This window comes from Cervus canadensis, chromosome 4 (assembly GCF_019320065.1).
Source record: "Cervus canadensis isolate Bull #8, Minnesota chromosome 4, ASM1932006v1, whole genome shotgun sequence".
Lineage (NCBI taxonomy): Eukaryota > Metazoa > Chordata > Mammalia > Artiodactyla > Cervidae > Cervus > Cervus canadensis.
Genome location: NC_057389.1, coordinates 94283227 through 94304321, shown reverse-complemented (window position 1 = coordinate 94304321; position 21095 = coordinate 94283227). Strand labels below are relative to the sequence as shown.

At 57.4% G+C, this 21095-nt stretch overlaps 1 protein-coding gene across 3 annotated transcripts; it reads left to right on the top strand.

The window, feature by feature from the left end:
- Positions 1–10403: 10403 nt before the first annotated feature.
- HOOK2 (hook microtubule tethering protein 2) lies at positions 10404–20721 on the top strand. Of its 3 annotated transcripts, none has more exons than XM_043466819.1 (22): positions 10404–10584; positions 11111–11196; positions 11266–11338; positions 12286–12336; positions 12434–12566; positions 12663–12730; positions 13217–13279; positions 13588–13668; positions 13766–13926; positions 14012–14152; positions 15218–15419; positions 15703–15813; positions 15923–16010; positions 16401–16470; positions 17345–17482; positions 17578–17650; positions 17857–17891; positions 19483–19565; positions 19653–19753; positions 19928–20038; positions 20104–20178; positions 20277–20721. In XM_043466819.1, the coding sequence occupies exons 1-22, from the start codon at positions 10540–10542 to the stop codon at positions 20424–20426; spliced, it is 2139 nt and encodes a 712-aa protein (XP_043322754.1). In that variant the 5' UTR covers positions 10404–10539; the 3' UTR covers positions 20427–20721. The 3 variants fall into 3 exon arrangements, with proteins under 3 accessions (XP_043322754.1, XP_043322753.1, XP_043322752.1); XM_043466818.1 differs by having other exon boundaries at positions 19650–19753; positions 20107–20178; XM_043466817.1 differs by having other exon boundaries at positions 19650–19753.
- The last annotated feature ends 374 nt before the right edge of the window (positions 20722–21095 follow it).

The following is a 21095-nucleotide window of genomic DNA, read 5'->3' as shown; positions in this document are numbered from 1 at the left end:
GAAAATACGTGGGGTAGAAGATTGGGATACTGTCAGAGGTTGGGGGTCACTGGGGTCATCTGCGAAGCCCCAATGAAGGAGAGAATTGGAAGGGTCGAGGCACACTTTCAGAATTGAGATAATATTGAGAGGGTCCCCGGTTGAGACCTGAGAGAAGGAGGGGTCGGGACCTTCCATGATCGGCTCCCCCTCTCGTGGGTGCCTGTATACTCCCCACCCCAAAGCCCTCCCCTAGTGACCCTGAGGTTGACCGACACCGTGTCGGCTCCTGGTGCCTAGACCCAGCCCGACGGCTGGGGCGCGGTCGCCCAACCCCACTCCTTCCTTAGAAACAGGCTGGGGAAAGAGCGCCGCGGCAGGAAGTGTGGCAACAGCCCCCGGGGACGGAGCCCGGCCCTGCCTCCGTCACTCGAATCCTACGGGACCAGGCGCCCCGCCCTGTGTCCGGCGGGGTTCAGCGCCTCGGAAGAGGAACCTGAGCAGGCGACCCCCGAGGAAGCCAGGGGCGCTGAAATAGCCCAGCTGCAGAGGTCTCCAGTCACCGATTCCCATCCCAGGAATGGTTCAGTCCTCGCAGCCCGCAGGGAATGGCGGAGGCTGGCAGTCCCGGACGATTCCACCGGCCCGAGGGAGGGGGACCCACCCGGGAGCGGGGTCTGGTCGCCAAGGCAACAGGCGGGAGTCCGCCGGCCGGACTGGGGGCGGGGCGGCCCCCGGAGTCTCGCCCCGACGCCCATATAAGGGCACAGGAAGGGGTGGGTCTAGCGCTGTCCCGGGGCCCCGGCCAGGAGCCGGCCGCCCCGGTATCTGCCAGGTCCTAGGGCACGCCCGGGCCCCCGGACGGCTAGTCCCGACCAGCCCCGGCCGCCGCCCCCGGGGCCCCCACGGCCGCCTGGCCCGGCCCCACCCAGCCGCTCTGAGGCCGCGTCCTGCCAGGCCCTGCCTGGCCCGACCCAGCCTGGCAGGTCCCCGCCTGCCCGAGGGCCTGGGTCGGACTTCGCCCCCAGCCGGACGGGAGAAGAGGGGGCGGGCCAATGCCTCGAGGCGACCCCGGCGCCTGGGAGGGCTGACACGGCTGCCTCTTACCTCGAGCCGGGTGCCCTTACTTTCTGCCAGGAGGTCTGGCACATACATCTGTAGGGGCTGCGGTGCCCCCTCCTTCACTCATGTGGGTGAGGGGTCCTACTCCTGTTTTAGTATGGGGGCTCCTCACCATGCAGAATACCTAAAGGGGGATCCATTCCCTCACCCTAGGTGTCGCCCTCATCTGAGGGAACCCTTTCAGAGCCCCTTCCCCAGGAATAAGTGAAGGTTTAGATGGTGACGCTTCAATTTAGACTTAAAGTGGAACTTCCAAGCAGATAGGATACCAGCCTCTAGAACCAAAGATGAGCTCAGGCTCTCAGAGAGTGAAGCCTCTATCTTTGGGGAGATAGATGGAAGTTTCTTTAGGGCAGAGAGAGGCTGGGGGAGAGGGGCTAGCCAACCTTTACAGGTCAAGCACAGAGTTCACCAAGTGTGGAGGAGAGAAGCAAAACGAAAGAAGGCAAAAGAGAAACAGCTCTGCGGGGGCTGGGGAAGTCCAGCAGAGCAGTGGCGCGTTGGGGAGGAAGGTCCCACGAGAAGCTGGGGGTGTCCCCATCTCTGGAGGGTCCTTGTGACCCCTGGGTCCCCCCTCCCCTCCTCCCTTGCTTGAACTGCTCCCCTCCCCCGCCCGAGGCTCAAGGGAGATTCCAGTGGCCGCTGAGTCTGGCAGGCACGCTGCCAGGTCTGTGTCTCCCGCCCATGCTAATAACTGCAGCTGACATCTGGCTGGGCCCTGCGGGGGTGCAGCGGGCAGCGTTGGGGGGCTGGGCAGGTCTGACCAGAGGGCAGCATCTCAGGAAGCGAACCTGCAGGTCCCACGGGCCAGGAGGCCACAGTGAGTCAGCCCTGACCAGTGCTGAGGCTGGCCATGCCAGGGGAGTCCTGGAGAGAGGTGAGACTGTCCCAATGAGGGTAGAGATGGAGGCCAAGGACCCAGCAAGGAAAAATGGGTGTATGGGGGTGGGGGTTTGGGCAGAGAGAGCTGCAGGGTTGGAGTCATGCAGACAGACAGCACGACTCAGAGACACTTAAGCAGACAGAGAAATAATTATTATTTTAATAGCTAACACTTATATGGCTCTTCCCAGGAGAAGGAAATGGCAACCCACTGCAGTATTCTTGCCTGGAGAATTCCATGGACAGAGGAGCCTGGCGGGCTACAGTCCCTGGGGTCCCAAAGAGTCAGACACCACTGAGTGACTAACACACACACAGATATGGCTCTTACCATAGACCAGGCACTCTTCTAAATGGTTTACATAGAATAACTCATTGCCTGCTTCCAACAACCCAGCGAAATGTATGCTATTTGCTATTAGCCCCCTTTAAGAGACTAGAAAACTTAGGCACAGCAAGGTAAGGAACTTGGCTCGTGTCCCATAGCTCAAAGCCCTGGGGTTGACCTAAAACCTGAGCTGTCTGGTTCCAGAGTGTTAGCCACTTTTGTGTAGATAATCACAATCAGAGAGGCATGTATGCAGTACCAACTGTATGCTAAGCTCTGCAGGCCCTTTCATAAAGGGTCCCCTTTATGGGGGTTGGGAACAGGACAGAGGGGTGCTGGTGTGTTTGGGGGCAAGACCAGCATGCTCTCTGCACGAGTGTTTGAGCAGGGGGTGGGGATTGGGCCAGGAGGGAGGGCGGGGGCCCAGCTGAGCTGGTACAGCCGGTTCCAGGCCCCTGCCAGTCTCACCCTTGTGGCCTGGGCACCACCCCCTCATGCCGCCCCACTGGCGCCAAGGCCAGCCCCGTGAGGAGGGTGTGAGGATAGCCCCCTCCTCTGTCTGCACTGGGTGCCCAGACTAGCAGCCGGGTACTGCCCAGGCCATGGGCTTCAAACCAGCATCTGCCTAAGGAGACTGTGCCCAGGCTTTCCTCATGCCCAGGGGCCCGGGACCTGGGGGACTGGATAAGGAGGAAGTTTACCCACCCCCACCCATGGGTCTCTCTGGGGCTTTTGGCCTTGGCAGGAGGGACTTCTCCTTCTTATAAATAGCCTGGTGACCCCCCTCCACCCTGGCCCCACTGGCCGGCAGGGCCCTCACCAGGAAACTGGGCTGGGGGCTGCCTGTGAGTCAGCCAGTGGGCAGGCCAGGGCGAGAACCCGCAAGTCATAGCACCCAGGCTCCCTTGTCCCTGCCCCTGGGTGTGGACAGGCAGCTGGCAGGAAGAGGCTGAGAATCATGGAGGCCCTCCCCCAGGAACCCCTAGCTTGCCAGCTGCATCCCTCCCTCACCTCTGTGGTTTGGGGGGTCCCTATCCCTCTCCTGGGGAGGAAGTAGCTCGGTTTTCTTGGAAGCAGGAAGGAGAGTCTGTCCTCAGGCTGACTAAGCTGGGCATGAGGGGAGTTTCCCACAAGACTTTCTGGCCCACCCCCACCCCCCCACTGCTGGCGAGGTCTTGGGGGGCTTGAGCATGGCTGCAATCCCGGGTGCCCCATTTATAGCGGATGTGCTGAGAAAACAGGCCCACACCCCACCAGGGACCTAGGCTGCTGAGCTGGGCCTCCTAGGGGAAGTGACAAAGAGCCGTCTGGGAGGGGGGTGGGGGGAGGTGTTTGGAGAGAGTAAGCGCCAGGATCTCTGGGTGGGGGTAGAGAAGGGCTGGCAAGCCCAGAACCCCACAGTACCTCATCATGGTTCAGGGGCGCGCGTGTGTGTGGTTGGCTGTGGGTTTGTGTGTGGCTGGCCTGTCAGGGCGTGTGAGAGTGTGTGAAGTCTGTCTTCTCAAGGCATGTGTTTGTGTGCTGGCCCAACCCTGCAGGGGTGTGTAGGGCCTGTCTGCTTTGGTGGGGGGATGGGGTGGGGAAGGGGGGTGAGTGTCTGTGTGTATGTGTATGGGCTATATGATAGGTTGTATTGTGGCTGGCCTGAATACAGGAATCTAGGTTGTTCTGGAGTTCTTACTGCTAATCTATTTGTGTCTGGTCTGTACGTGTATGTGTGTGTGTGTGTGAGGTCCATGGCTTGCCTGTGTGAGGTCTGTGTGTGAGGTCCATGGCCGGTGTGTGTCTGTGACCATCTGTGTGTGTGTGTCCATGTGGGTTCTGTGGCTGGTGTGTATGTGTGCATGTGTTAGCCAACAGGTTCTGTCAGGGTGTCCTTGTGCCAACGTTGTTAATGAATATCTGACTGGGGCCTGTCCATGCTTCTCTGGGTTGGGTGTGACTATCTGGCCAGACCATGTCTGAGAATATGTCAGTCTGTCCGCTTTCATATGCCCAGTCTGTCAGAGGGTCTGATGTATGTGTTACCAGTGAGGTAGTGTGTATCTATAAGGCTGATTTCTGGTGTCCTCAGAGCTTGTCTGAGTATATGTGCAACTGTGTGTGTGTTGTGGAGGGATGGTGGCTGGGGCTGTCTGTCATGGTCTGTACGTGTCCTTCCTGTCCTTCTCTTCATACGTTTATGATTGTCTCCTTCACCTCTGAGTTATCTTTTTGAGTTGGTGATCTTGCTAGTGTGTGCGCGCATGTATGCCTTTGTGGCCTTCTCCGGTGTGTCAGGATCTAACATTGTGTCTGAACATCTCTTGTGCACCTCTTGGGGCACTTACGCTGAAAGTGACTGTCCCTTATTTCTGAGTCTATCCACATGCCTGTGTGGCCCACTTGCGTCCATGTGTCCGTCCTGCCTGTGTGTTTCTGGCCTGTCACATTTGTCTCAGGGTGCCTGTGGACGTGCGGCTGTCTGCCAGGCTGTGCACTGCTCACCTGAATGTCAATATCCTTGTGTTTGTGCTTGTCGGTGTGTCCATCTTGCCTGTACGCTGAGCGCACTTATCTGTTCACCTATCTGTGTTACCTTTATGCTTCTGGCTTGTCAGTGTTTTCAAGTGTTTGACAGCATTTCAGTCTTCCTCTTTGGCCTACCCTGTCACCGTGTCTGCATTTGACAGCCATCTTTACCCAGGTTTGTGTCTGACCCTGTCGGTGTGTCCCCGTTTGGCAGTCCGTCTGTGGCCAGGGTGACAGGAGTTTTGTGTGTGTAGACTGGCTTTCTCTCGGGGTGACTGTGTATGTGTATGCTCCTTGCCGCCCCTCCAAGTCTGGCTGCTCTGGGCCGTGTTTACTCTGCCCCCAGCCGACTGCTGTCCTGCCCGGGGAGGGGCTGACTCTCCCGTCTGTCCAGCCAGGAGTCCACAGGATGTTCCCGAGACGCTGTCTCCGCCGACATCCCCTCCCTTGGGCCACCCTCGGGTCAGGACCCAGGCGTCCGGGGCGGTGGGGGTGGGGCCACAGCGTATGTAGGGGGGGCATGAGGGCCCGGAATGAGGGTGGGGGGTGGGGAGGCGACGGGCCCAACAGGTTCCGCCTCATTCCTGCCCCGCCTCTCACTTCCTGGGTGCCTGCCCCGGGCAGGGGGTGGACGGGATGAACCCTATGGCCTCAGAGCGCCTGGGTGGGGCATGGACTGCCCCACAAGGACTCACTTCTGCTGGGCACCCGGCACCCAGGCCTGGGAGACAGGAGGAGCCTGGGTCCTTTTACCGACCAAGCCCCCTCTCTGCTCCTGTGCCCAGCTCTGGAAACAAAGTGTCCCATCTATTATTCACCTAATCTCACAATGCCACAATAAACTGCTCGAAATGATTCCTCATTTTCAGATGGGGAAACTGAGACCCAGGGAGCAACGAGGTGAGAGGCAGGATTTGAACCCAACCCTGTACATGTCCCCCAAGACCCCCAGTCAGCTCACCAACAGCCTTCCCTCCCCTCTCTAAAAATGGTACGTGTGGGGAGTATGAACCCAGGCCCCCACGAGGCCCGGCTCGAGGGGGCGCCTGGCTAGCTCTGAGTCAAAGGGGCCCCTGGATGAAATGAATAAGAAAACGGCTTTAACCGTTTCATCGCCAACGGGCTCTGCCAAAACTTCCTGTGGGCTTGAGGGGGAGGGGCTGGGGACTTGGTTCCCGGAGGGTTTTGGTGGGGTAGGTACTGCCAATTCTGGGGTGGGGGGAAACGCCTCTAGTGACCTTGGTGAGAGATGGCTAAGGGAGAACACTAGACACCGACCCTCGCTGGAGGGAGAGCCCCACCCTTCAGGCTCCAGGGCCCCAGTACTGGGTTCTCAGCCCCCACTGCCTGGAAGGGGGTCTCAGAGTCCACAGCCCCCTCCCCAGGGGCTTGAGTCACACACGGGGAAAAGCCGCGAGGGGTGAGTCACGGGGTGGAGAAGGGGGAGCGAAGTCTGCTGTGGCCAGAGGACCCTCAAGCTGGCCTGAGTCACGCACGCCCCGGCCTCGCTGACCCCAGCCCCTTCCCCGGAGATCAGGAGCGGGAAGCCCATTATCGGTGGACTGTGGAGTTAAGAGGAAGAGCGGGAGGGGGGAGGAAGCACGCGCCAGGCTGCGCGGGAAGCTCCGGTTCCCATGGTAACTGGGGGGTGGTCTCTCAGCTCGATGGCGGGGTTCCTCCCTCGTCAGGGACGGTCCCTCAGCACTGGGGAAGCCCCCGCGCTCTGTCGAGGGGCCACAAGTTTCAGGTCGGGCAGGAAGGAGTTAACGGCGCCGCGTCCCGCCCCACCCCCCACTGCCAGGGTTTCACCCGCGCCCAACTGTCCCAGGCAGGGTGGGGCTGCGCCCAGCGCTTCCCCGCGCGCCCAACCCCCGCGGCTGCCCACGCACTCACGCACGCACGCACGCACACACGCACGCACGCACGCACGCAACTAGCCCATTTCCACCCCTCCCCGCGCGCGCAGGCACGACCGCGTCGGGCTCCACGCAGGCAGCGACCCCCGTCGTGCCTCACGTCACGCACGACGCACGCGCCCCCGCAGCGCAGGGAGCGGGGCCCAGAGCAGCGGAGCTCGGGGTTTTTGACACCCCCGGAGCACATCACCGCCTCTGCCTCCGCTAAGTACGCTGTCTTGTGTGACTTTGACACCCCCCCACAAGGTCACAAACTCTCCGATCTACAGTGTCACACGGACACAAGATACACCTGCCACACGTTGGCACAAACCTTCACTAATCCAGCCAGCCCCGCAGCGAATGCGGGCAGGGTCACACTGTCACACGCCGTTTGTGGTAGGGACATAGACAGGGCCGTCTTCACACACAGACAGGTGACATATACAGACACTCCTATAAAGCCACACCATCAACACAAAATAAGACGCAAACAGATAAAGTCTCGGACCTCAGGAATCCAGTTGTCATCCAGCCACTCCCCTCACATGGAGACTGTAGAGTCACAGACACATTGTGGGGACAGACTAGATGGTCATACTGTCCGTGTACATCACAATTAGGGCACGTAAAGTAAGACAAACCCACAAGGCCGCATACAGGGACTGTTTCGGGGACATGGGCAAACCAAGGCCACCTATGACAGCCTCATGCTATCGCAGAAAAACACATGACATAAAGTAGGACACGGTCACAGAAACAAAGGCATACTGAAGTACTGATTATCAGTCATTCACTACTTACACAAAGAATGACATAGGGATATAGACACAAAGTAAGGGTTTCCCTGGTAGCTCAGTCGATAAAGAATCTGCCTGCAGTGCAGGAGACCCCGGTTCAATCCCTGGGTCAGGAAGGAAATGGCAACCCACTCCAGTATTCTTGCCTGGAAAATCCTATGGACAGAGGAGCCTGGCGGGATACAGTCCACGGGGGTCCCAAGGGTCCCACACGACTTAGCGACTAAACCAGCACCAAGGTCTCATGAAGAAAAACACGTGCCCTAGTCCCTGGCAGCACACCCCTCCTCCAAAAAAACCACCAAATCATACACACATAGCCTGTTGTGTAAATTCCCAGGGCCTCAAGACTCACCAAGACACAGGTCTATGCAGACACAGGCCTGTGCACACACAATCACAGACCCACCATCTCCCATCTACATAGATGTGAACACATTTCGCATGGACTCAGAGATACATACACAGACACCGGGAGGGGAGGGGGTCAGGATGGGAGTCCTGGCAGAATGTCAGTGTCTGGAGTGTAGAAAACCGAGTCCCTCCTGATATGGGGGTGGGGCATGGTGTCCACCCTGAGGTTGTGATCACTCTCCGAGGGGAGCGGCATCATCTCCAAATGTGTGAACTGAAGGGTCCCCATCCCAGCTCTCATGACTGGGTCTCTGCCCAGATGTGAAGGCCAGAGGGGGCGGGCGGGGGTCCAGCTGTGGCCACAGGGAGGGGTTGACTCACCCGCTTCCCAGCAGTACAGCCCAGGCTGGGCCCAGCTGTTCCTGGAAACAGAGGGGAAAGGAGGGGGGTGGGGTCCCCAAACCAGCTGGGGGCTGCTGGCCCCGACCAGCATCTCTGTCCTTAATGGAGGCCTTCAGAGCATTCCCCAAACTTTGGGGCTCTCTCCATCAAAATGGGGGTTTTACTCTTTTCCTCAAATAAAAGATCTCTGCTTCAGAATGAGGGTTTGTAACCGGTCTCCTTGGAGGGCACACGGATGCTTTCAACAGCGGGGTTCCCTGTGTTCCATTAATAGGGATTGCTGCTCTTTTCCACCACCGTAGGGAACTCCCTCTCCCCTCCAACATGAGATTCCTTGCCGCCCCAAATGGAGGGTTGTGACTCCTTCAAAGTGAGGGTACCCAGACTTTCCTTTAAATCTGGGGATTTTGGGGTCCCTGAATATCTATAACGCCTACAATATCACGGCAACGTTAAAACAATTCAAGTCCATGCTCCAGATATTTAGATTCCTCCAAAACATCAAGATCCCTGCGGGTCTTGCAAATATCGGAGACCCCACTCCCAAATATTTGGCGGTCCCAGCACGTCCCCCAACATTGGGTGGCTACATCCTCTCACAAATATTCCCAGCCTCCCATTCTTGTCACAGCCGTAGTTCCGGCTCACCTTCCATGTCTGCCAGGTGGCAGCCCGCCCATCCCCCGTTTCCCCTTATTGGCAGCACCCTCTCTCTCCCTGACGGGTGCGGGATAGGAGATAAATGGCAGTTGTTCTCACGCCCGCCGGAAGAAGCCCAGTCCGGAAGCCCGCACTGCCGGCCCTTGTCCCCTTCCTCCCTACTCCTTCCCTCGGCTCTGCTCCCAGGGGATGGAGACTGAAAACGACTCGGGAAGGGGATGTGGGCGTGTAGACGAGCCTCCGAGGTCCCTGCGTGTGTGCGGTCGCGCGTCTGAGTGGGCTGTAAGCTGGAGTCTGTGCTAGAGTGATTGTGTTCCCGCGATACTGCGGGAAGGGGTGGAATGCAGGGAGGGGGTGTTAAGAGGGGAGCTGTTATCATCCTGCCCAACCTGCTGGGGGTCGGGGGGCGGGCAGGGGTCGCCAGAACCAGACTCTAGGTTGCAGGGAGCCGCTCCCCTCCTTTCAGACTTAGACCCACCCCCAAAGCAGAGCCCGCCCCTCCCTCTGGGTACAGCTAATAACCTCTAATTACTACTCATTACCTCGCCCGCCCCGCGGGGGAGGGACTGCAGGGCAACTCAGGCGTCAGAGGACGCCGGCCGGGGCTTTACCCGCCTCCCAGCCCCCCAAGCCGGATCCACCCAGAACCTCTTTCCTCGCCTGCGCACCGGGAATTATGAGAGCACTTGCTACCTAGAGTCGTGGAGATTCCAACCAACTATATATTTAAATCGCTTAGCGCAGAACTGCATTCTGTAGGCGCTCCATAAATAGTGACTGCGAGTTTATTGTTACGTAGTACTGTTAGCACTTTCCTTTAAAGCCTTCTTCACTGCCCAGGGGTCTCAGAGTAGGCCCGTCGTTTCGCCTCTAGGCTGCGTTCCTGCGGTCCGGGCGCCCCCTGGTGGGCCGAGGCGACCAGGCCGGCCCGGTAATGGATTCTGAGGCGCAGGCTCAGAGAGGGGAAAAGGCTGGGAAAGCTTAGTGAAGGACGGATCCAGGGTAAGCAAATATGTCTGTTCACTACCCAGGACTAACTATCCTGCCCTCGACTTAGGACCCGAATGCCCTTGTCTACCCTTGAGCAAGACTATCAAATCCCCTCCACTGGGAAGATCCTTTAGTGTTCCCTAAGTCCATAGAATATGTTATGGCCTGCCTTTCTCCCGCGCAAAGGCTCCGATCATAATGTGTTTAGACAGCAGAATTTCTTTCAGCTGAAGGGAAGGGACGTGAATGCGCCTGTATAACAGGGTGGGGCAACTCCACCTTGGTTGAGGAAAGACGGCGAGGTCTCCACTACCTCAAAAAGAGCTCGGGGAGGAAAAGAGGCGAGGCCACCCTGGGGATGCGCAAGGTTGGCCCAGACTGACCCCTAGCGGCAGTACAGACGCCCAAACGGCTTCCCGGATCCAAGATGGCGGGTATGAGGGCCGGAGCTGGAGTCCGGAGGAGATCACGTGTCGAGGGCGGGGCCTGCGCCAAGGGGCGGGGCGGCGCTCCAGGCCGAGCGGGAGGTCGGGGCTGCTGGCGCTCGCTGTTGGCTGATCTGGCCGCCGCTGCGGTGGCGGGGCTGCGCGGCCGGGGTCGAATCCGATCGGGAGCCATGAGCATGGACAAGGCCGAACTATGCGGGTCTCTGCTCACCTGGGTAGGTCGGGGGCGGGGCCACGGACAGGTGTACGCCTGCTCTTCTCACCCGGGAGCCCCGAACTTGGCTCTGTCCACCCCTCCGTCCTGGGGCTGGGAGGAGGCAGGGGTCGTCGGCCTGCTAGGCAGTTGGACTCTGGCCTGAGCACCTGCCCCGTCACGTGGCAGTTTTGCTGGAAAGAACAGGTGAGGCCACGCCCCTTTGTGGCTGGGTCTTGTGGAGGGGGAGGGCACAGGTGAGCTGGTCTGGTCACGTGGTACCTATGGGGACCAGGTGACTTGTGTTTCTGCCCTCGCTTGGTCGCGCGGAGTTTGTTGAGCAGAGGTAGAGTGAGGCCACGCCCCCTCTGGTCGGTCCAGGTGAGCAGAGGCCACACCCCCACGGGGCTGGCTTGCTGGAGCAACTGGCCAGCAACTTCCGCCCAACCCTGTGAGGGTCCTGCTGACCAGAAGAGTCTGAGAAAGGGGCGTGGTTCCTTGGTCCCCGCCCCTGATTCTCCTTGTTGCACTTTCCTCTCCTCCCTCAGCTTCAGACATTCAATGTCCCGCCCCCCTGTACCAGCCCCCAGGACCTGAGCAGTGGCCTGGCAGTAGCCTTTGTGCTGAACCAGATGTGAGTGGGGCTGAGGGGGAGGGTCCCAAAGGAGTCCTCCAGCAGCTCATCCCACCTTCTCACCCCCAGAGACCCTTCCTGGTTCAACGAAGGATGGCTCCAGGGCATTTCAGAGGACCCAGGTCCCAACCGGAGGCTGAAGGTGACAGGTGGACTCAGGAATGGGGGACAGACTGGTGAAGAGTTGATCAGGGACCGGTCAGTTAGACATATCCTGGGTGATGAACAGACAGACCTGAACAGGAAGAGGGACAGATGTATGGGGACTAGCTAACTATGTATTTGTTCCTTCATTCTTGTATTAAGCAGGCCTGGGTGTGCAGCAAGGAGTAACACAGACAAAAAACTGCATACACAAGCATTAACATTGACTTCTAATGGCAGTTAGCTCTATGAAGCCAATAAAAGCTGGGTCGTGTGAGAGAGCCAACTGGGAGTGGGTGGGTGGTTACTCTAGATGGGCTGATCTCCAATGTGAGATTTGGAGGAATGGGATTCCAGACTCCAGGAACAGCAAATGGAAAGGCCTTCAGTTGGGAATAAGCTTGGTGTGATCGAGGAATGGATGGCAGGGAGGTTAGAACAGAAAGCAGGGGTGTAAGAATGGTAGATGAGGTCATCAAGGACCTGGCAGGCTGGAGCAGGGAGGTAGATTCTATTTTAAGCAGTGTAAAGTCAAGAAAGGATTTAGTAGAGGAAAGACACAAACCTGGCTGGGGCTTTGAAAAGCTCCCCCTGGCTGTTTGTGGAGGAACGGAGGGGAAGCAGCAAGACGAAGCTGTTGTAACCATCCGTGTGAGAGAAGATGATGGTTAGGGTCAAAGGGTAGTGGGGCAGGTGGTGAGAAGTGACTGGATCTCTGGTACATGTAAATAATATGGGAAGGTGGAGAAGAGCAGGCAATCAGACAGGTCAATCCTAGGAGGGAGGACATTCAGACAGAGAATGGGGCCAAATAGGATGAGATGACCAGGGATTAGGAGGTGAGGCAGAGAAGAAGAGGATGAGCTAGACAGGTTCAGGGTGGGGTCTGCCTGGCCCCTTCTGGGGCCTTTGGGACCCTGGACACAACTCCTTGCCCCTCCCCAGGTCAGCAATCTGAAGGCGATCTTACAGAGCCTGGTGGAGTACTCCCAGGATGTGAGTAACTATAAAAGGATTTAGTGGGTTAGGTTGGGAAGAGCAGAGGAAAATCCTTGAGCCCCTGATATCCCTTCCCCCCCCCCCCCATCCTCAGGTCCTGGGGCATCCCATTTTGGAGCAGCACCTTCCAGATGTGAGCCTCATTGGCGAGTTCTCAGACCCAGAAGAGCTTGGCAAGCTGCTTCAGCTGGTTCTGGGCTGTGCCATCAGTTGCGAGAAAAAGCAGGGTATGGGAGGATAGGGGTGGTCCCTAATGGGAAGACCAAGAAAGCCCTCCTTGCCCCTCCGACCCCTGCCTCAGTCTCCCCCACCTTGACCCCCAGAGCACATCCAGAGAATCATGACACTAGAGGAATCCGTTCAGCATGTGGTGATGGAAGCCATCCAGGAGGTAGGTGGGGGTGCCCACTGTGGCAAGGAGCTTCAGGGGAGGGGACATTTCCAGGGCAGAGGCAGCTGGGCACAGGCTCTGCCCTGGTAAGGCCTGGGCTCTGTGTGGAACTCAGCTGGCCAGATTTCTCTGTCTCATGTGTCTGCCAGCTCCTCCCAGCTCGAAGTCACAACCTAGCATGCTAAAAGGGCCAGGTCTCAGGAATTCCCAGGAGGTCCAGTGGTTAGGAATGAGTGCTTCCACTGCCATGGCCTGGGTTCAGTCCCTTCTCTGGATCTAGGATCCCAAATACTTCGCAGTGCAGCTAGGGGTTGGGGGGAGGAAGGACCAGGACTCCCTTTTTGTTGGATACATGGGGCAGCCTCTGGACTGGGCTTGTTTTGAAGGACGAGGATTCTTAGGCTGGATTGTAGAAACTTTGGAGGCTGCCCTCAGAGGCCCCAGCTCATCTCCATGTTCTCCCACTGCCCTCTCCCCTCGCTCCAGCTCATGACCAAAGACACCTCTGACTCCCTGTCACCAGAAACATATGGGAACTTTGATAGCCAGGTAAGGGGTGGGGACCTTGTTAAAGTCCACCCCTATTACTGATTTTTCCAGGGCTGCCTAAGGAGGAGGGGCTTGACCTTAAGCCTGTAAACCACTCCCATCCCCCAGGATCCTAGTCTCTTGCCAGGTCCCCAGGGCTCCTGAGTTGCCTTTCCTCCAGTCCCCTCAGGTCCCAGCTCTCTCTTAGATCCTGAGGGTTTCTCAGCTCCCTCCTCTCTGTCCCTGGAGATCCCAGCCTCCCTTTCCGCATCTTCCCCTGGATCCCTGAGTTTTTTGCTTCCCCCCCGTCTCTCCACTCCTTTCATTAGTCCCGCAGGTACTACTTCCTGAGTGAGGAGGCTGATGAGGGGGACGAGCTGCGGCAACGCTGTTTGGATCTGGAGCGGCAGGTGGGACCGAGATGGGGGTTCTCAGGTTCTCCCAGGGTAGGGTCGCCCGCACAGCCTCCCCTCCCAGCTCCAGCTTATCTGTATGCCCTGCCCGCAGCTGGTTCTCCTGTCAGAGGAGAAGCAGAGCCTGGCTCAGGAAAATGCGGTTCTAAGGGAGCGGGTGGGCCGGCCGGAGGATGAGGGTGCCAGCGGCCTCACTGCCAAGAAGCTGCTGCTGCTGCAGACCCAGTTGGAGCAGCTGCAGGAAGAGAACTTCAGGTATGGCCAGGCGGGGACAGGGCCAGCAGACCAGGGGCCTGGGGCAGGTACAGTCCCTTCACGTGACGCTTCCGCGGTCCCCCAGGCTGGAGAGTGGCAGGGAGGACGAGCGCATGCGCTGTGTGGAGCTGGAGCGGGAGGTCACGGAGCTGCAGCAGCGGAACCAAGCGCTGACCAGCCTGGCCCAGGAGGCGCAGGCTCTGAAGGATGAGATGGATGAGCTTCGGTGAGTGGCAGGTCCCCACTGCCAGATTGCCCCTCTGACGTCATTGTACCTCTGTAACCCCCAAATTCCTAGTGAGCCCTCACAATGCCTCATAGACTCTAAAGTACTGTCCTGAACCCTGCGACACTATCCTGGAACCCATCATGTCCTCTGGAGAACACCAAAGTCCCTGGATCCATGGTGGGCCCCCCAGGGCCCCACGATGCAATAACTTTGCCCCTGGTGACACCTCTGACCCCCCCATGACATGACTGACTGCCCCTTCTTAGGATGCCACAGCATCCCTGAAACCGCAGAGTGCATTGTGGGCCCCCATAGTACCCACCCCTGAACCTCAGTGTGCGTTCTGTAGCCTCAAAGAGCTCTCTTGTGATCCCCATGACACCCCTGTAATGTTAAAAGTTCCTAGTGAGCCCTTACCATACCTTCAAGAACCCCACATTGCTGTGCCTCAAAGATCCCCCATGACCCTTCTATGGCCCCTGCATCCACAATGCCCTTATTGGCCCCACAGCCAACTCATGACCCCAGAGTGTCCAAGGGGTCTCCTCAGACCCTCTGGGCCCCATCATTCCTTCTTAACTCCAGTCATTTTGTGTCTCCCCGGAAAACCCCTGATTTTGATCTTGGGCTAACCATTGATGTTTGAGGCTTCCCAGGTGGCTCAGTGGTAAAGAATCTGCCTGCCAATGTGGGAGACACATGAGATGCGGGTTCCATCCCTAGGTCGGGAAGATCCCCTGGAGAAGGAAATGGCATCCCACTCCAATATTCTTGCCTGGAAAAATCGCATGGACAGAGGATCCATGGGGTCCCAAAGAGTCAGACACGACTGAGCCACCAAGCACGAACACAACCATTTATGTTTAGGTCTTCTTTTATGCTCCCTAATGATCCCCCAACATCACCAGGCCCCGCTGACCCCTGACCTTCGTGACCCAAATGCCCAAGGCTGACATGCCCAAGGCTGACCTGACACCTTCCCCTGCCCTGAGGGCCTCGCATCCAAGCTGAACCCTTGACCGCAGACCCCCACCTCCTCTTCCCACTTGCCCCGGCCCCCAGGCAGTCCTCCGAGCGCGCCGGGCAGCTGGAAGCCACGCTGAACAGCTGCAGGCGCCGCCTGGGCGAGCTGCGGGAGCTTCGAAGGCAGGTGCGGCAGCTGGAGGAGTGCAACGCCAGCCACGCGGAGCGCACGCGACAGCTGGAGGAAGAACTGCGCCGGGCCGGATCCCTGCGTGCCCAGCTTGAGGCGCAGCGGCGACAGGTGCGGGTGGGAGCCTGGACCCGGACTGGAGTGGGGGTTCCTCTTGCCTGGCTACTGACTTTGGCCTTCCCTCAGCGAGGTGCTGAGCCCTTCCACCCAGAGCCCGCCCCCTCGTTTACGTAGAGGCCACACCCTCTAGACAGGCCCACCCTGCTCTAGCTTTACAAGCCCCGCCTCTTCCAAGTTTCTTTCTGCTGGTCCCTCTGGCCCCACCCTTTCACCTTGTGCTCAGTCCCTGTCCCTCCCTCCCACACTATAGTCCTCTCCCCTCGCCTCTGTTCAGGTTCAGGAACTGCAGGGCCAACGGCAAGAGGAGGCCATGAAGGCTGAGAAATGGCTATTCGAGTGCCGCAATCTGGAGGAAAAGTATGAGTCGGTGGCAAAGGAGAAGGAGGTGAGGCTGAGGTGCTACTGCCCAAGCCCTACCCTGCCCATCAAGGCAAAGCCCATTTCCCAGGAGGCCGATCCTGCCTCAAGTGGCCTGTTGCACCCTGTCCCTCCAGCGGCTGTTGGCAGAGCGGGACTCCCTGAGGGAGGCCAATGAGGAGCTGCGCTGCGCCCAGATGCAGCCTCGGGGGCTGGCCCAGGCCGGTGAGTTGGAGGTTCATCCCAGGGCCTGGGAGAGCGCTGGCCTGGAGCCTCACCGGGCCACATGTGCTGTTAGGGCAAGCATAAAAGGCAGTGCCCAGGGCTTGTCTAGTTTGGGGTCGCAGAGCAAGGCCATGCAGGAGGGAGTCTCAGGTGGAAATAGGTGACATGGGCCAGTGGAAAGCAGCAAGAGCTGTCCTTTGGGGCCCTGAGGGGGTGAGCAAAGGCAAACTCAGGCCAAATATCATGGCTCCCTTTCAAGCTGGGTGTGGGGTTTGTGTTAAGTCAGGCATTGGCCAAACTTGAGTCCCCAAAGATGCTTCTTCAAAGAGGATCCTAGGGATGGGGACAGGAACTGTGGCGCCACCTGAAGACTTTTCTCGCATTCTCCAGACCCCTCACTGGATCCCACCTCACCGGCTGTGGGAAACTTAGCAGCCGAGATCCTACCTGCAGAGCTCAGGTATCCAGGGGTCAGTCACTCAGAGCTCTGGTCCCACTGGAGCCTGCCAGTTCCCACCCTCAACCCCATCCCCAGAGCAGGTACTTACCACTAGCCAGACCTACTCAGCTTGGTTCCCAAGACCTAGCTGGGCTTTTTTCCCCCCACCCTATGGACTGTAGTCCACCAGGCTTCTCCATCCATGGAATTCTCCAGGCAAGAATACTGGAATTGGTTGCCATTCCCTTCTCCAGGGGAATCTTCCTGACCCAGGGATCCAACCCAGGTCTCCTGCATTGCAGGCAGATTCTTTACCATCTGAGCCACCAGGGAAGTCCTCTTATGCTCACCCACTTCTAATTCTGCTTTCACCTGGCCGGGACTCTAGCCCTGTTGGTGGCTCACCTGAGCTCTTTGGGATCCACCCTCAGTGCACCAGTTAGGTCCAACTCATCTGTCTCCACTGCCCAGGCAAAAATCCTTTGCCCAGCGCCCCCCACATCAGGTTCTGCCCCCAGGACACAGCCCTGTTCTCAGTGTATTCCCCGCTGGGATCAGTGTCCTGTGTCCTGCCCACATCAACTCCCAGTCCCGCGTTTCTCTTTGCAGTGTTTTCCTTTCCCTGAGCCCCATCTCAGTGTAGCCCTGCCCTGCCCGGATCCACCCCGAGACCCTGCTCTTGGCTCCGCCCACTTTGCCCCACCCCCACCAGCGCCCCGCCCACCCACTCCACCGCTCAGTCCCGGGTACTCTAACCCTACCCCAGGGTCTGACTGGGCCCTTCCCCTGGCCTCTGTCCCTCTCCCGGCCCCGTCCGCCCAGTTTCCCTGCCGGAGCCCTGTAGGCCCGAGTGGTGACCCATCCCCAGCCCTGCTCACTCCTTCCCGGTCCGCAGGGAAACACTCCTGCGACTTCAATTGGAGAACAAGCGGCTGTGCCAGCAGGAGGCGGACGACAGGGAACGGCAGGAGGAGCTGCAGCGCCACCTGGAGGAGGCCAACCGTGCGCGCCATGGCCTGGAGACGCAGCACCGGTGAGGACCCACCCTGCGAAGGGGGGCCTCCCGCGTCAGCTTGGAGGGGGCGTGAGGGAGGGCGCAGGCACTGAGCGGGGCCCCCACCTCCGCAGGCTGAACCAGCAGCAGCTGTCGGAGCTGAGGGCCCAAGTGGAGGACCTTCAGAAGGCCCTGCAGGAGCAGGACGTGAGTGCCCACCTCCTCCCTGCCTGGCCCTGCCCTGTGTCCCCACTAACCCTGCTTTCTCTCCCCACTGCTGCCTGATGCCCCGTGCAGTCCATAGTAAGTACCTTGGGCTCAGAGTGCCGCTCCTGACCCTCACCCTCCGAGAAGGTTGGGACCTCTGGACACCTCATCCCCACACTCACCCAGCGCCTCTTCTCTCCTCCCAGTCAATCCTGCTGAAGAGGAAGCTGGAGGAACATCTGTGAGTCGGGTGGGGGGAAAGATTGGGGCAAAGGTGTAGGGGATGGATCTGGTGTCCATGGGGAGTTGTTTATGAGGCCAGGGGGTCAGCTCACCCGGGGTCTTATAGACCAAAGGAAGGTGTATGGACTATTTTGGGGGAACAATTGGGAGTCAGGGAATTTCAGCAAGGTTGTGTGACACAGTGGTAGTCACCTTTTATTACTTTTTTGCATTTCTAAAAAAAGATAAACTTTTTTTTTTTTTCCCCATTTTTGGCAACACAGCTCAGCTTGTGGGATCTTAGTTCCCCACCTAGGGATAAAACCTGGGCCCACAGCTGTGAAAGCTCCAAGTCCTAACCACTGGACCACTAGGGAATTCCCCCAAAATATAGTTCTTTATTAAAAAGAACTTTCTTAAGTAAATAAAGAAACTATTTTAATTAGCTATCACAATTATAGTTTAAAAACCAAAAGTTATACCAAGTTATACAGAAATAGCGGGTAAACATCTCAGTCTTCCCTCATTAACTCAGTTTCTGCCCCGTTCCACCCCCATTCCTATTAGTTCATTATGGAAATTTTTCTATAATTTTTAAAGCAAATTCAAATGAATATGAATATAGATTTTTACTCTCATTCCTTATTTACACAAAAGGTAGTATAATATGTACACTTTGCTTTCCCTACTTAACTAGTTAACTGGGGAAATTTCTTCTTATGAATAAATAAAGGGAGACCTTATTATTAATTTCTTGATATAGCAGTCTTTATCAACGGGGGTTCCATGGGGAAACTGGACCTTACAGAAGATGATTTTCATGACTATTCTCTCAGTTTTGCCAAGACTAGAATGTACCTAATGCCAACCTAGAGCACAGATAGCTATTTCCTTATAGAGGATGAATACCTGGAGGCATTAGGGCTTAATTCTGTAGAATTCTGGTCCAGAAGGGCTGGCATATAGCATTTTTTTTTTGTAATACCATAATTAACTCATTCTTTTAGGCATTTGCAATTTCAATCTGTGCAACAAAGTACAATCTTATATACGTATCATTTTGTTTATGTGCAAATATATCACACACACACACAAAATGGAATGGGTGGCTCCCAGGGCATATGCTTTTGTAATTTTAGTAGATATAGCCAAAGGTTCACTATTAGATGTTATACCAGGTTCCAAGTCCATGATACATGATATTAGGCTCACTTAGGGGGATCTTTGGGGTTTTGCTCCAGGTGGCAGAATGCCAACTATTAGCTTATATTTCCTTTCATTAGAAGAGATTTGCATTCTAGAGAGATCCCTGGCTGCTGGGTGGAGAATGGAACTGAAGAGTTGAGAGTAGAAGGCTGGCAAGGGATGATGGTGCCTGAACTAGCATGTGGGCTGTGGAATGGAGAGAAGTGGACAGATGGAGGGAGGGCTGGTCCAGGGGCCACCTGATGAGGGTCATGTAGAGTTGCGGCTCTGATGGCTAAAGAGATGATGGTGCCGGGGCACATAGCCCCCAGGCTTGGAGTCAGGCGGAGAGGTCCGCAGGAACACTTCTGGGAAGCAGAGAAATGGGCCCGGAACTGAGGCTGCCTCTGGCTCCCCACCTACAGGCAGAAGCTGCATGAAGCAGATCTGGAGCTGCAGCGGAAGCGCGAGTACATTGAGGAGCTGGAGCCCCCCACGGACAGCAGCAGTAAGGGGGGTGCTCAGCGGCCTGGATGGGTGGGGGGAGCCCCTAAGCTCAGCACAGAGCTTAGGGGCCACCTTGTCCCCCCAGCAGCCCGGCGTATCGAGGAACTTCAGCACAGCCTGCAAAAGAAGGACGTGGACTTACGGGCCATGGAGGAGCGATACCGCCGCTATGTGGACAGGGCGCGCCTGGTGAGGATGCTGGGTGCCCTGCTGAGGATGCTGGGTGAGGAAGCAGGCCTCTGCTTCCCACTCGGCATTCTCTGCCTCCTGTCCCCACACCTGTCCTACCGTATCACATCGCAGACTTCTACATCATGGCGGTGGGGCCAAGGTCACCGTGACTGTGTCTTTCCCCACCCCTAGGTCATACAGAGCCTGGAGCCCAAGCAGCAGCCACCTGGGGGGGCTCCCCCGGATCTCCATGCCCTGAGGACACAGCTCCGGGAGCGGGACGTCCGAATTCGGCACCTGGAGGTGGGTATCCTGACCCCCTCTCACTACCCCCAGTATATCCAGTCCCTTCACTGTTCCCTCCTTAGCAGATGGACTTTGACAAGAGTCGAAGTCAGCGGGAGCAGGAAGAAAAGCTGCTCATCAGTGCCTGGTATAATATGGTGAGTGCACCATTACCTGTCTGAAGTACTGGGAGCGTGGGGGGTGCTGGTGTCCTGGAGGCTCATCTGACCCCAGCTCTGCCTCTCCCTCCCTCCAGGGCATGGCTCTGCAGCAGCGAGCTGGGGAAGAGCGGGCCCCTGCCCATGCCCAGTCGTTCCTGGCACAGCAGCGGCTGGCCACCAACGCTCGCCGTGGATCCCTGGGACGCCTAGCAACCCTGAACCTGCGCCCTGCCGACAAGCACTGATGAATCGCAGGATCCTGCCACCTGCCCAGCTTAATCCACCCTGGATTCCCCCAACTCACAGGGGGCCCAGAATTATGCCTCAGTTGGCTACTTGCGAGCCTTGAAGTCACAGTCTCTGCCCCGTTCTCTCCCAGCTGGGACAAGAGTGTAGGAGGCAGGTGGGAGGCAGGAATGGGCCTACTCTTTTTAGCAATGTGGTTCTTATTCTTGATTTTTTTCCCTGGGGTTAGTGAGCTGCCAGGGGATAGAGTGATTTTATATTTGAAAAGAAAAATAATAAAGACTTTTAATCTGACCTGGCTGGACTCTGGGCACTGAGGGCAGGGGAGATGGTGGGCAAGGGGCTAAGATCATTGTTTTTAAGAAAAGCCTGGCTTATGTTCTTTGTTGTTGTTGTTGTTGTTTTTTGACTGAGCTGGGTCTTCATTTTGGCGCAGGCTTTCTTTAGTTGCAGCGAGTGGGAGCTATTTTTGTTGTGGAGCATGGGCTCTAGAGTGTGTGGGCTCAGTAGTTGTGGCCCAGGGGCTTAGTTGCTCTGCAGTATGTGAGATCTTAGTTCCTCAACCAGGGATCAAACCCAAGTCTCCTGAATTGCAAGGCAGATTCTTAACCACTGGACTGCCAGGGAAGTCCCTCTTAGTTTTTATTCTAAGTGAAGTGGGAAACACA

Bases quoted from the DNA above. Each gene is read 5' to 3' on its own strand.
- HOOK2 (XM_043466817.1), top strand. From the start codon at position 10,540: ATGAGCATGGACAAGGCCGAACTATGCGGGTCTCTGCTCACCTGG. The intron at 11,339-12,285 runs GTGACAGGTGGA...GCCCCTCCCCAG, and splicing joins GTCCCAACCGGAGGCTGAAG to GTCAGCAATCTGAAGGCGAT. The intron at 14,153-15,217 runs GTGAGTGGCAGG...CCCGGCCCCCAG, and splicing joins GATGAGATGGATGAGCTTCG to GCAGTCCTCCGAGCGCGCCG.